Raw genomic sequence first — 15,366 nt, 5'->3', positions numbered from 1 at the left:
GTGAAATTAAGAAATCTCATAATAACACCAAGGATGGAATTTACCCAATGGTAGCTTAGTAGATCCCCTATTCATATGTATGAGATGTATGGTGTGACTTGGTTTTCGAATTATTGGCTATCAAATTTGGAGTTTTGACTTTAGTTTGAAATATACCTAAACGGCGTGACAAACATCTTGGCATTTGAAAGCGGCGCTCCAAGGTCCTTTTAAATGCTTCTAGCAAATGAGAGGCCAGCGGTATTGCCACGTTTATTTTGTACACATCCACGTCTATCCTCTGTCAAATGATCGCGCTGTAGTTCGTCTGCTTAGCCATAGCCATACGCCCACGCCCCTTAGCAGTCGGCAACGTCACGTTAGATATTGAGTTTTATTCATTTAGTTGAAATGCCAAGATGTTTGTCACAGGCTTCAGATTTGTTGGTCAACGTACTAGAACACTAAAATATTAGAAAGATGGTAAATCTAGTACGAAAGTACTAGCGGTGGTCACACTGGGACTAACCAAAGATTGTAATTACGGGAGGCGAACATATCCTCCAGAAAAATAGTACAAAATTACTCCATAGATGGAACTACCGCTGCTTTTGCATACAACGCATAAGAAAATCCTGAGAATGAAAAAAAAGTGTAGCAGAACTTAGACAAGTGAATTTAGGACTAATCTTTCAATTAAAAGATGCTATTAGCATCTAGATGTTTGTTGATAATTTAATTCTGTAAAATAGAACATAAGAAGGCTCAATAATAGATCATCTTTATAGAAAAATAGGTTCAAGATGAAGGACCACCTCACTTTTCTTTATGCTTCTCACTTCATAATTTCTATTTTTGTAGAAGCAATAATGGGTAATTTATGCCCTTGCTTCAGAAGTTTTAGCGAATCAGAACTTGTGATAATATTTATCGGCAAATTGTTAAGTAGTGATGGGAACTCTGATTCCTTTCTGTTATTCGATTCCTTTGGATTCGTTGAGTGAAAGGAATCATAAAAAGTAACGACTACTTTCGTTACTTTGATTACAAGGACTCATGTGTCCTTCTGAATCCCTGTACTCAGTTGCCTTTTGGGTTTCTGTCCCTCACCCGTACTCAAACACGTTTTCAAAAGCTTGATTCCTCGTTTCCGTCAATGTATTCAGTTTGGCTTCGTAGTAGTTCGTATATCTTCGGCAGCATATTATTCATAAAGCAATCAAGTAGAGTTCTGCTTCGGGTGAGTGAAAGGGAGAAAAGGAAAGAATATATTTAGGCAACTGACTTTAAAAGAAAATAGCACCTCCCGCTTCATCCTCTTTAGAGGGAGTAACACCAGCGAGCGGTGGAAAATACAGTGAAACCTCTACTAACGGACACCTCTATAAAGCGGACACCTCCCATAACGGACATATTTTGTAATCCCCAAACACTGTAATAGGAAAAAACATATTGGCAAACCTCTCTAAAGCGGACACTCTCTAGTACGGACACGGACAGTCTTTCTTGTCTTTTATAGGTATTATTTACCTCCGTATTACGGACACTTTCTCTAGAAACAAGTTGTAAAGTGCAGTAAAAAAAATACACTTTTAGTAAACCGTACGTATGTCACCAAGGAAGAAAGTGTGGGTGTGACAACATTTTGCCTCCTCAACTGTCTGTTCAGCAACCCAGAGGAAGGGTCTCTGTTTCACAACACCCTTATATCCTTTGCTTGCATTTCAGTCCCACCCAACCTGCTTCAGAAACAAAAGTGATTGACAGTTGCCTACTGTTTGAAATGACACATCATTCTACTGTCCTGCTGGAATCTCTAACCAAGCAGAAGACAAGTCTGGTATTTTTGATCACGGGTACGCATATTGTCTTTTAAAAAAGTCATTGCTGGTCTGCAATTAACTCACAAATTAAAGCAACACACCGAAAACGTAGTAAGTAGCGATAAGTGTAAAGCGCAGAGAACTATAACATTTTATTCCTATGTTGTGCCTTGAATCGGATGGCGCAAGGTAATGCAGATGCAGCAACATTTTGGTAATATTCATAAATACGTGATTCATGCAAAAAATATTCTAATTGCATATTACCTTGTTTATTAATTTACGTAAGAAAATATTGAAACCTCCCTAAGGCGGACACCTCTCTATAGCGGACATTTTTTGATTCCCCACGGCTGTCCGCTTTAGGGAGGTTTCACTGTAGTTGTTTTCATTCTTCCTAACTTAATGAACACGCAACGTAGAACTGCCATAAGTTTGATAGTGTTATTGTGAATAACTGTGGGGCGGCTAAATAAGACAAAGAATGAAGGGCTGTGTTTCAATGTATTTTAATATACTTTTTTTTTTTTTTACAAAAATAGTGTTGGTTTTTTACATGAATTTGAAGTGAATTAACATAATATCCTTCGAAAGTAAGAAAATATCGGAAAATAGAATGAAATTTGAGATTTAAAAAAATGTAGAACGCAAAACTTTCTGGCCTCCATTACAAATCAAGCCTTTACAAACAACAGCTACAAGCAGTGTGCGGACTGCTTGAAGAATACCTTGGAATTCTTCCCCCGGAAAAATTGAAATCTTCCGTGACTAAATAGAACTTGGGTTCTGTCCTCCGTAAATAAATTAAGTAGCATACTGACTACAAGTGACAAATTCGACAATGATCAAAAATTTAAGGTATCGGTACTTTCTGCGCAAGAATTGTAAGAGTGGCCTCGCATAGCGTAGCCGCTAACATCTCTCGCCTTTGGTGCGAGCGGTCCCGTGTTCTATTCCCGGTGGGGACACTCGGTCGAAAAGTGTAAAATCTTTCTGAGGCCAGTCATCCTGATTGGATTTTCCTGTTTTTTCCTCATTCACACCAGACTATGTCGGGATGGTACCTAATATATAGGTCCTATGCCGCTTCCTTCCTTCCCCCTCCCCCGGTTAGCCGAGGACGTCATCCCTCATACGTGACGGGCTAACGTAGCCATCTATGCTGAAAGTCCTGAAACCTAATTCCTAATCCTATAATCCTAAGGATGAAATAGAATCTTTGAGAGCCGGTAATACGTCGAATCTTATGACATTTTAACGTGTTTTTTTCTTTTGTCTGTTAGTTTGTCAAAAATGAAAGCAAATACTGGAATGTGAATAACCATAATCGTAGATAATGCTGTTATGTACCAGAAAAGATGCGTAAAAGCAACCATCAGCATTGATATCTGTAGACATTTGCAGTGTTACCACAAATTACGATTCAAAAAATCTATGTGAAGAAAGAGACTAGAAAAATGAATTTAACTACATTAAATGAGAAATTGTGTTATCTTTGCGGTATTTTAAAATATTAGATCTACTTAATTCTAATAATTGTATTTCAAAACGATTTTGCTTATTACAAATGTAATAAAAGTACTAGACAATTAGAACACAGCCGTATAAGGATTCAAATTGAATTGGAGCTGCTCAAAATGGCAACAGATGGAGACATTTTGTTTCTGCTGTGAACTATCTGGTTCCTTAAGCCATAGCCGGAGAGAGGACTAGCGTGTAGTTAGCCCCCTACTAAATATACTAAAGCTAAATATACTAAATTTATGTTACTAAAGCTGATCAAACGTTAAAAATTGGTAATCAAATTATAGACATAAGAAAAAGTCGAATCGCGGTGTAGGAGGACTGGCCCCCTCATTTTCTAACCATTATTTCTATGTTAGTAAAGTTGATCAAACATTGAAAATCGTTGATCAAACCTGATCGAACAATTGGCACAGGGGCGTCATTTAGGGGGGCAGGGAGGGGCATTTACCCCCCTGAGTTTGAGATTTATTTAGATTTTACCAATAGAATAGTAGTAAGCCAGTGAAATTTTATATATATCAAGGGGTCTTGCCCCCCCCCAAGCCAAATCTGAAATGACGGTACTGAATTGGCATCGAAAAATTCAGAATGAGGCGTGCAGGAGGACTAGCATATTGTTACTCCCCGCTACTAAATATAACATAAAAAATTTATGTTCGTAAATCTGATCAAACCTTAACAATTGTTGAGCATACCTGATCACACGATTGACAAAAATAATTTTAATTTTTTTGTAAGGGGGTGCTAACTCCACGCAGGTGATTGCAATCTTCCAAAGTCTCCCAAATTCTGTTTTTATATGCGAATATGTAAGAAAGACTGCCAGTGTAAATAGTTGTAAATACATTTAAAAACAATTTGTATATCACTAGAGAATCGACGGCACCGCACCACACTTTTTTTTTTTTACTTCGTTGTTTGTTCGCTTGTATGGCTAAAGCCGTGGATTCTGACCGCTGGATGTTAAAAGTTGTCATGCCGTGAGAAAGGGGAGGGAAACAGTTTAGCTTCGTCGTCCTGTTTACGAAGCGTGCATAAGGGTAAACAGGAGAGAGCACTCAACAAGTAGAAGAATCAAGTAATGAAGATGTTTTTTTTTTCTTAACGCATGCGCACTATAATAGCCATATGCTTCCAACGTGTCTTTTTGTCTGTTTCGTGTGAGTATTCGTTACTAAATCTTGTCAATCTGTCCAATATAGACGCGAATTGATTCCAGGAATCATATGTCTAACTTTAAATCCGAATCCAAATGAATACTTTGAGTCCTTGGACTCAAAAGTTTCCGAAGTGAATCCGAGTCCTTTGAGTTCTTTTCGGTATTCGTTCCTTTGAGTACTCAAGAAGAGTCGTTACTACGTAACGACTCCGCAAATAACGGCCCATCACTATTTGCTAATACTTAAACAAACTCTCTGGTCTATGGAGCCATATGTAGTATAATGGTGCTAGATTTGGCATAATTTGCAGGTCTTTAGCATCTACCATCCTGCCCAAATCTAGCATAATATCAGCAAGTTTATCAAAAAGCCACAAAACCTGGAGATGAGAAAGTTGGCCGTGGGAAGAAGAACAACGGCAGAAATGTATTCTCTCCCATTGATTCATACGGTCGGTAAACCGTGCAGACAGTCTTATTGTTTGAAACGGAAGATCATCCCTTTACCAATGCCTTTAGAGATGGCGAGTGGGAATAAAAAGAATTTAATGTTTCTGCAAATGAGTTTTTTAAGTGACACCCTACAACTGTTAATGAAATTCATGCATCACAAGAAAAACAGCCCTAGTCAAAAATGAAAGAAAAACGAAGGTAGAAAAAAATCTCTATTTTCGAGAAGTTTTAATGTTGTATTGGAACTTCAATTATGATATATTTTTGTTTGTTTGAATTAGAAACAAAAAAGTAGAATAATAGAAAGGCTTTTCTACATCCTGAATTGTTATTTTTAATTTTAGATATGTTTTTTTTTCTTCTTTAAAAACTCCTGGATCAGTAATTATCAGAATCTAGCATAATTTCGATCAGGTTTTGGAATAATTCTGAGCTGTGAGTCTGGCAACGCTGTATGGAACCCGGAGGTTCAATGCCGCTTTCACAAAACCTCTCCACTGACTTCTATCCTTAGCCAATTTCATCCAGTTTCTACTTTGTATTCCTATTTCTGCGAGATCCATCTTAATGTTGTCCTCCCATCTATGTCTTCCTAATGGTCGTTTTCCGTTGGTCTTCCAGTTAAGACTGTTGCCAATACTTATTGGCAAAATGTAACTAAATTAAGCTCCGGAAGTCGCAAAAATTGAAATTTGTCGGCTTTAAGCCTGAAACCTATGTTTCTCTCACTATCTTTTTCCGTGCAGATTTACAATACGGATCCATAGTATAAGTAGTAGTAGTAGGAGTAGCAATAGCAGTATCAGCAGGTGAGAAGCCCCATAGGGGTTCGTTGGGTTTTGTTCTCGACATAAAAAGAGCAAATTAAAAACTTCCCCAATTTTATTCGTACATTTTACAAACTGTGGATCAGTATAGTAGAACACCATGTGTAGGCCTACCGTATATAAACACATGCAGAGCTCCCTCTTAGCTAAGCGGTTAGCGTACACGCTTTTGGTGTGACAGATCCAGGTTCGATTTCTGGCGGGAGCTCATGCAGTTTTAAATCCCGTTAAGCTGTAATGCGAAAAACAGAAATCATGTAACATAGTTATTCACTCGCAATGAAACTTTGTCTCCTCCTCCATACTTCGTCTCCTCCTCAATTTTAAAACTACGGTACTTTTAAGTGGGTCGGACACTTTTGTCACTTTAATTTAACAGTTAGACATCACTGCACTACACAGTACACACTAAGATAGATATATATTTAAAAACATTCAAAATACCCTAGTTCATTAACGGACAAACTACGGGTCGCGGGCCAGATGTTATTCCCTGAAAGGTCATATCCGTCTCGCGACATGTTATCTAATCTAACGAATGAAATGAAGAATGGGGTTTCTTTGAAACAATTGTATTAGAAACAGGGCAACTAACTTTATTTCTGAGAGTCGCTCCATCACAGTTCGTACCAGATCCATAAACTGGTCCTTAATAGGGAATACTATTAATTAATTTATTTGAAATGTACCATTCTTACTTTCATAAATTATGTTGGCCTGCCTAAGATTTTTTCTTTGGCCCTCGTCTAGAAAAGTTTACCCATCACTGTCAGTTTTTTTTTATGTTGTCAATTGTAACAAGCCACAAAAATTTTCGATTGTACCACACGTTGTGTATTCAGGTGGCGACGTCATGAACTATTAGGGTGTATACTCGAATGGTGCCCAGGAGAACTGATTCGCGTTCTTCGACAATTGCTGAGTACGTAATATCAAAATTTTAGAAAAGCAAAGCACAAGAAGAAAATAACCACTTCTGCCTTCAGGACACTTCAAAAATCTCTCAAAAACTAGTTAGTCACTTTTGTATAAATAATTAGTCGCTAACTGCCTCCCCAATCTTCCTAGATTTAGCGACTTATCCCTATCGTTGGCAACACTGGAAGGAATGCTGAGGTTTAAAATCTGAACAAAATAAGATGATGTCGTACCTAAATAGGTTAATAAAATTTGAACCATACGTGAAAGTACTGATAAGCGGAGAAACGCGTAAGTATAATTGAAACTTTCATTGAGGTACTGCGAGTAATGATGGCTCCTCTGACACTACAGTAAGATTCAAATAGTCCTTACGAGGGTATGTCATCACCGGACAACAATATGCCCTCTGTAACTTGCTCGCAAGGTTAACATTGAGTTTTTATTTTATTTATTTATTTATTTATTTAATTTCCATTTCTCCAACTGTGCTGTTGACAATTTTTGGTCCTTGGTGTATATGGAATAATGCAATCTTTCAGTTTAATGGCCGTCAGATTAAGGATGACAAGTGAATGAAGATGAAAGAAGTGATGGAATGATAATGTGGAAGGTAACGGAAGTACCAGGAGACACGATGTTGATCACCATGAACCTATTTGACTGAGGATCGAACCAGAGACCTCACCCATCAGACGTCAGCGCTCTACTACTGAAGAACCGCGCACTCTTTGGTGACCTGGACTTCCTCTTATAGTATGCTGTATGTCCTTAGTGGAATTGTCTTTTGTAGACACTTACCGTGAGCATATATTTTTTCTCGAGGTTTTCCTTTCATCCCATTTCATTGATTCTACCATTTCTTAATTTATCTTCAATTCATACTCTTTGGATGTTGAAACTAAAAAAAATAGAAGGCCAATACTTCAGTACCAAAGAGTAAATTGATAGGAAAACAGTAAAAGACTGAACTCTTTGATCTACATGAGAGTCGCCGCGTAAGGGCGGGGCGAGTGGTGCCCTTTGCCACTTTGTGGAAGGCCCCCGGACGGTAGATAAAATATAATTACTAAAGAACTTGTTAGCATGAGCTGTACAAAGGTCGTCAAGGTTTATAATCCACACTTTTCCTAAAAGTAAACGCAATTAATTTTCAATCAATATTACACGAAATAACGGATGAAACAACAGAAATATCTGTCTAATAAAACTAATCAGTATCGGATTTCCGTATAAGCTAAACAATCTATACCTTAGGACTTCAGTCTCTTGGGGACCTGAAAAGAAATTTAAAGAAAAAACTGAATGTAGATTAAAAATAAACAAAATAACGGTTTCATTTTCTTGGGGGCCTCCAAAGAAATTGAAAGGAAAAAGCTGAATGTAGGTGAAAAATAGATAAAGTAAACATTTCATGCTCTTGGGGAAGCCTCAAAGAAATTTAGAAGAAAAGGCTGAATGTAGTTGTAAAAATAATACAAACGTTTCACGCTCTTGGGGGCCAAAAAATTATTAATTATATTGGGGCCCCAAAAGAAATTTAAAGGGAAAACTGAATGTAGATTAAAAATAAACAAAATAACGGTTTCATTTTCTTGGGGGCCTCCAAAGAAATTGAAAGGAAAAAGCTGAATGTAGGTGAAAAATAGATAAAGTAAACATTTCATGCTCTTGGGGAAGCCTCAAAGAAATTTAGAAGAAAAGGCTGAATGTAGTTGTAAAAATAATACAAACGTTTCACTCTCTTGGGGGCCAAAAAATTATTAATTATATTGGGGCCCCAAAAGAAATTTAAAGGGAAAACTGAATGTAGATTTAAAATAAACAAAATAACGGTTTTATTTTCTTGGGGGCCTCCAAAGAAATTGAAAGGAAAAAGCTGAATGTAGGTGAAAAATAGTTAAAGTAAACATTTCATGCTCTTCGGGAAGCCTCAAAGAAATTTAGAAGAAAAGGCTGAATGTAGTTGTAAAAATAATACAAACGTTTCACTCTCTTGGGGGCCAAAAATTATTAATTATATTGGGGCCCCAAAAGAAATTTAAAGGGAAAACTGAATGTAGATTAAAAATAAACAAAAAAACGGTTTCATTTTCTTGGGGGCCTCCAAAGAAATTGAAAGGAAAAAGCTGAATGTAGGTGAAAAATAGATAAAGTAAACATTTCATGCTCTTGGGGAAGCTTCAAAGAAATTTAGAAGAAAAGGCTGAATGTAGTTGTAAAAATAATACAAACGTTTCACTCTCTTGGGGGCCAAAAAATTATTAATTATATTGGGGCCCCAAAAGAAATTTAAAGGGAAAATTGAATGTAGATTAAAAATAAACAAAATAACGGTTTCATTTTCTTGGGGGCCTCCAAAGAAATTGAAAGGAAAAAGCTGAATGTAGGTCAAAAATAGATAAAGTAAATATTTCATGCTCTTGGGGAAGCTTAAAAGAAATTTAGAAGAAAAGGCTGAATGTAGTTGTAAAAATAATACAAACGTTTCACGCTCTTGGGGGCCAAAAAATTATTAATTATATTGGGGCCCCAAAAGAAATTTAAAGGGAAAACTGAATGTAGATTAAAAATAAACAAAATAACGGTTTCATTTTCTTGGGGGCCTCCAAAGAAATTGAAAGGAAAAAGCTGAATGTAGGTGAAAAATAGATAAAGTAAACATTTCATGCTCTTGGGGAAGCCTCAAAGAAATTTAGAAGAAAAGGCTGAATGTAGTTGTAAAAATAATACAAACGTTTCACTCTCTTGGGGGCCAAAAAATTATTAATTATATTGGGGCCCTAAAAGAAATTTAAAGGGAAAACTGTATGTGGAATAAAATAAAAGTTTCACTCTGTTCAATAACCTCAGAGAAACTTAAAGGAAAAAGCTGAGTGTACATTAAAATATAATAAAAGAAAAGTCGAAGTATATTGCGTTGTATCCATTCTAAAATCTTATGGTCCAAGTAATGGGGCCCCGTATGCTAACTTGCTTCCTGAAATATCAATGTTTATCTATTTATTTATCAGTTGAAGGAAAGGGCACAAAGAAAGGATCAACGTACATAATGATTTATTAGGGTACTAGCATTCTGTTGCTAACTAAAAGCTCTGGTGTAGACGCTATGGTCGTTGATTCACCTATTTTACTTCAGTCTTTTTTATTTTGTCCTTCACAATTCGAATTTTCAGCGAGCGAAACTCTTTTGCTTAGCTGGTTTCCCCTTTTTCGCTCTTCTTTTTTGGCATATGAATTTACACTTCAGCTCACAAATTTAGTGTGAAGAAAATGTTCAATAAGAAAACAATTGTTCAAATATTCAAAAGGAAAAATATTTACGTGCATTATATGTTATATTGCTTCCTTCTATATTTAACCCTTAAGTGATCCGGGGTTTTGGGGGTATTTTTGAAACTTTCAGTCAAGCAGCTACTGCATCGTCACTATTTATCCTAGGATCACGGTTCATACCTCATTCTCTTCAGAATGGACTTGGCCTTGAAATGGTACCACTTGCATGCTCATACCATATACAGGAGAGGGAAAAATGATGTCAAAGGGAAAATTTCGCGGGAATTTTTTTTTCACACTTTGGGCCTCTCTGGAACGGCCCTGTGTGAACGTAGAGATCTCAAAAATCTGATAAACAGTACTTGGTATACTGAATGTGTGTGCCAAATTCCAAATTTCTATCTTGAATACGAAGGGCGGGAGAAATTTTATCAAGAATTCCCACAATGCCCCAAATTACCGCTAAATACCATGATCTCACGTAAAAAAATTCCTGAGACATCTCTATTTACCCTAGGACTATAATCCGCCAATCATTCTCTTCAGAATAGAACTGACTTTCAAGCGGTACCATTCACATGTCTCCATCATGTATCTATGGCGGTAAAATCCCGAAAAAGGGAATTTTTTGGTCTAAATATCCTTTTTTTCAAATTTTGGCCCCTCTGGACCCCCCTGTTTTAACTGAGAGATCTCAAAAAATCTGATAAATACTACTCGGTGGACTGAATGTTTGTGCACAATTTCAATCTTCTAGGTACTAAAATAAGCTCGCCAAAAAACAAAACAAAAAATACCGAAAATGTCCTATATTCCCCTATACAGAAGTATATTTTGATAAAAATTCCCTGACACATCCCTAATTACCCTAGAATCATGGTTTGCACATCATTTTCTTCGCAATAGAACTGCGTTTCAGGTAATACCATTCAGATGTCTCCATCATGTATCTCAGGCGGGAAAATCCCGAAGAAAGGGTTTTTTTGATAAAGATTACCCTTTTTCAACTTTTTGCCCCTCTGGATCCACCCCTGTTTTAACGCAGAAGTCTGAAAAACAAATCTGGTAAATACTACTCGGTGGACTGAATGTTTGTGCAAAATTTCAATCTTCTACGTGCAAAAATAAGCCCGCCAAAAAATAATGAACATAAGCTTAATAAAAGAAAATATATTTTAGAATTATGACGTCATCACCTCCTACGTTTCGACGTCTCGACGCAGGAAGGTGTGAAATGATACGTAAGGTCTTCTACAATGCCTCTGGACTCGGAAAACAAAAAAAAAAAGGACGAAAAAGCTTAAATAGGAGAGTTATAACGCAATGTAGCATGAAACACCCGTATGGTACAAATTGTACCATCGGATCCCCAAAGGGTTGAATGGAAATAAAACAAAGCTATATTTATACTTAGCCAATTTTGTGCAGTAGCTAGATGATAACAGCGAGGAATGGCTAAAACCGTGTTGCTCTGATTTGGCTTTGTTTTTCCCGAATGATCTGGATGGCGTAGAATTATTTCAGGATTGTAAGGATATAATCCCTTTACTAAGGTGTGAACAAAAAACTAAACAACAACTTGACTTTTCTCCACAAGGCATACTGAAATATGTATATTCAATGAGGATTGAAGCTTACAAAAGTTTGGCAACCGCCCTTCAGATTTTGATAATACTGCCCGTATTTGTCGCATAATGTGAAAGGTCTTTCAGCAAATGAAACTGATAAAATCATGCTTGTACTCCACAATGCGTCAAGAAATACTCACGATTCTGGCTATTCTTTCTATCGAAAATGAAATAGCATCTACTTTGGATTTTGATAATGCAGTTGAGAGTTACCCAGATGCTAAAGCAAGGTGGAACACAGGCTAATAAGATAGTGAAACTATCGTCGACAGTAGTTTCACGTTTCAACTTAAGACAATAAAAATACAAAAGTCCCAAAAGAATAATAAAAATCCGTCAAGATCTGTCAATTGACTGATGATGGGTGGTAATGGAAAGTCCGCAGTAGAAAACCTGCAACATGAGCATGTAAGTTTATTGTGAAACGACGAAATCAGGGCGAACTTACCAGCTGTGACGTACCACACGTCAAATCAGCTGTTTTTTGAAAATCCTTTCCTCGATCCTGGGACTTGCTCGCCAGATATTCGCTGAGCAACAGCTATCAGACTTATCTCAGCCAAGGGTAGCTCGTTGCGACACGTTTAGACTGGGGCATTTCCTCACCTAAGCCACTATCCTTACCATACCTTATTAACTGTTTTGTGTTTTTTGTAATCATCATCATGGCTACTGGACCTCATGCTTCTACTCATCTCTCCTTGGGCCCCTCCGCTCCGTCAGCATCTGCCGACAAGCGAAGGGAGAGCTCTAAACGCACCTCACGTAGCGAAGTTCATCATAATCAGCCTCAGTCACCACAAGCAAAGCGCCATCACACTCTCAGTGAATCATCAACTGACTCAAATTCATCTCATCTCATGGACGCTGAAACTTCTACTTCTACATCTGTCAAACCTACTGTTCATTCATTTCTGCTCACCAACTACGATCCTCAATACCTCGATCTGAAGAAGCTTTATCATCGTATCACCAAATACATCCCACGGACAAGTATCGCTCAAATCATCTATACACAGAAAGGCATCATCATTAAAACTCCAGACGATAAATTCGCTTCAACAATCCGTAATACTTATTCGTACGAAATCTTTGGGAAGAATGCATCTATTTCTAAGCTCAACACTCCATCAACCAAACAACCGCCGCCACCACGCAAACAACCTGCTCTGTCTGTCGTCATCCGAGGTGTTGACCCCTCGTTTACAGACGAAGGAATCGCTCAGGAACTCAAACTTGATGGTCATTCTATCATCAAATGTCTTCGTATTAAAAACGCTCAGGGAAACACATACATGGTTCGTATACTAACCAACTCACACGACACCATCGATTCTCTTCTTTCAAATGGGGCCTTCATCTATCGCAAACGTCATCGTGTCGAGCCGTCTCGATCTCCTGCACCTCTTCCTGTGCGCTGTGAAAAGTGCCAGGTATAAAATGACCATCCGACTGCTTCATGTCCTAATCAACTCAAATGTGGTTTCTGCACTGGCCCTCATAGCACCCGCAATTGTACTAATCTCAAAGAAACTCCTAAATGTTCCACTTGTAACGAAACTGGACACGCCACTTACAGCTACAAATGCAAGGCTAAACCTACTGCGGATCCATTCAAGCCTGAATTAACCGTACCACTGAAACCACATATTACTCAAACAGCTTCCGCTCCCCACGATGTCTGTCAGCCAATCACAACTACACAGTTCTTATCGTTTATTACTGTTACACTTCAAAATATTCATCCTTTATTGCGCAACCATATCCTCTGTCAAGTTCAATAAGCTGCCAAAACCATCCTCAACATCAATTTCACCGCTACTTATTCTGGCCAAACTGTTTACTTCCACTCTGATCCATTGCAAACTGATGTTTAACACTCTCTCACACATCATACTGCTTTAATTATTATGGATCTTAATTTTCTTTTTATGAAAATTAGTTCTTTACCGCAACATAAGATCTTATTTGAACAACTCCTCTTTGAAAAACATATTTCATGTTTCCTCTTAAACGAAACTCATCTTACGGCCCGCAAGCAAGTACACCTACCAAGTTATACCATGCTGCGACACGATAACCAGTCTCCAGCAAGAAGGGCTTGTGGTGGAGTAGCTATTGGATTTTCGCCATCTCTTCCTTTCCGCCGTGCTACTCTTCCCCTTCAGCCATTACCTGAACATTTAGTTATTACCTTGTATTTTAACCAACTCAACATCACGGTTGCGACAATCTACATTCGCCCTGGACATCCTCTTCCGTATCAGTTTATTCAATATATCTCAGACAATTATCGCACTTACATCATTCTAGCGGACCTCAATTTTCACAGTCGCACCCCCCGTCAACAGCAAGATTTTCACAATTACCTTCTAACACGTACTTCCGGACACTTTCATCCATTACCTAAACCTACTCGACCTAGTAGTAACACAACGCCAGATGTTGTTATTACTTCTATTAATCTCCAAACTCGTTGTAGACTTGATGTACTAGATCCTCTTGGCAGTGATCATGTACCGATACTTCTTACCATCACAACGCCATGTCCTGCTTCTAGTACTACTTCTGAACCTCCTCGCTCTTATCCAATGTTTGATAAAGCCAACTGGAATGGTTATCGCAACATACTCGAACATCAACTAGAAACTGTCCAAGCACCCACTACAGAGGACGATCTTTATGTTGCGCTCGATACTATTACTGCTGCCATCAACACTGCCTCTGCCCAAAACATTCAAATGCGCACCGTTCATAATTTCAAACCAGCTCTCCCTCCTCATTATCTAACGCTTATCAAGCGTTCCCGGGCACATTATAGAGACTACACTCACACAGGCAATCTTGAGTCTCTCCGCCTCCACCGCCAATATCAACGCACTGTCCATAACTACATAGTTGCTTATAAACGCCGTCGCTGGATTACTACCTGCAATGATCTTTCCACCACCACTCATCCCACAAAATACTGGAAGCGTTTTCACCAACTCACTGGCCGCTCATCTCGCACACCTTACCCACTTTTAGACGGAGACCAACCCCTTGCTGACGATACTGCGAAAGCAAACGCCTTTGCCGATTACCTTCAAGGAATTTTCACTCCTCTTCCACCTGATCCGTCTCTACGCCGCCATCCAGCCGATAAGCTCAATCTTTCGACACCAGATCTTCAACCCAATTCCAGCCACCATCTCCCTGCAAATAGTGATCTTACTGCTCCTATTACGGTTGAAGATATCCACATCATAGTCGCCAGAAAACGTCAGTCGGCTCCAGGCGCTGATCGTATTTCTTACCGACATGTGAAAGAGGCTCCATATATTCTTCTTCATTTACTGGCTGCTATCTATACATTTGGCGCGGTGGCTCAGTGGTAGAGCGTTCACCTCCGGTGCTTGGGGTCCCTGGTTCGATCCCAGCTCGCGCCGTGTGGACTTTGTGGTGGACAAACACCGTGCTCGTGGGTTTTCTCGGGGTTCTCCCGTTTCCTCCCACTTTCTTCATTCCACCATTTCATTCATCTCTCATCATCACCGTCTCCTTTAGCCTAACCGGCATAACCGTGGGACGTAAAACTCAAAGATTTCATTTCATTTCATATCTATACATTTATTTTACACACAGGCTTCATTCCGACTTCTTGGAAATCCTCCATCACTCTCATGTTTCCCAAACCAAACAAGCCTGCACATGCTGTCTCTTCGTATCGGCCCATTCAGCTCACGCTAGTGTTCAGCAAAATTCTAGAACGTATCCTTGTTACGCGTCTGCACCGT

The 15,366-nt window shown here is 38.5% G+C and overlaps 1 protein-coding gene across 1 annotated transcript; it reads left to right on the top strand.

Annotated features, from left to right (window-relative positions):
• The first annotated feature begins 13,653 nt into the window (after positions 1–13,653).
• On the top strand, positions 13,654–14,967 carry LOC145673356 (uncharacterized). The gene has a single exon (XM_081742992.1). It carries the CDS (start codon positions 13,654–13,656, stop codon positions 14,965–14,967), a length of 1,314 nt encoding a protein of 437 aa, XP_081599118.1.
• Positions 14,968–15,366: the final 399 nt, after the last annotated feature.

This window comes from Thermobia domestica, chromosome 16 (genome assembly GCF_964235325.1).
Source record: "Thermobia domestica chromosome 16, izTheDome1.hap1.1, whole genome shotgun sequence".
Classification (NCBI taxonomy): Eukaryota; Metazoa; Arthropoda; class Insecta; order Zygentoma; family Lepismatidae; genus Thermobia; species Thermobia domestica.
This window is presented reverse-complemented; position numbering and strand designations above follow the sequence as displayed.

Bases quoted from the DNA above. Each gene is read 5' to 3' on its own strand.
- LOC145673356 (XM_081742992.1), top strand. From the start codon at position 13,654: ATGCTGCGACACGATAACCAGTCTCCAGCAAGAAGGGCTTGTGGTGGA.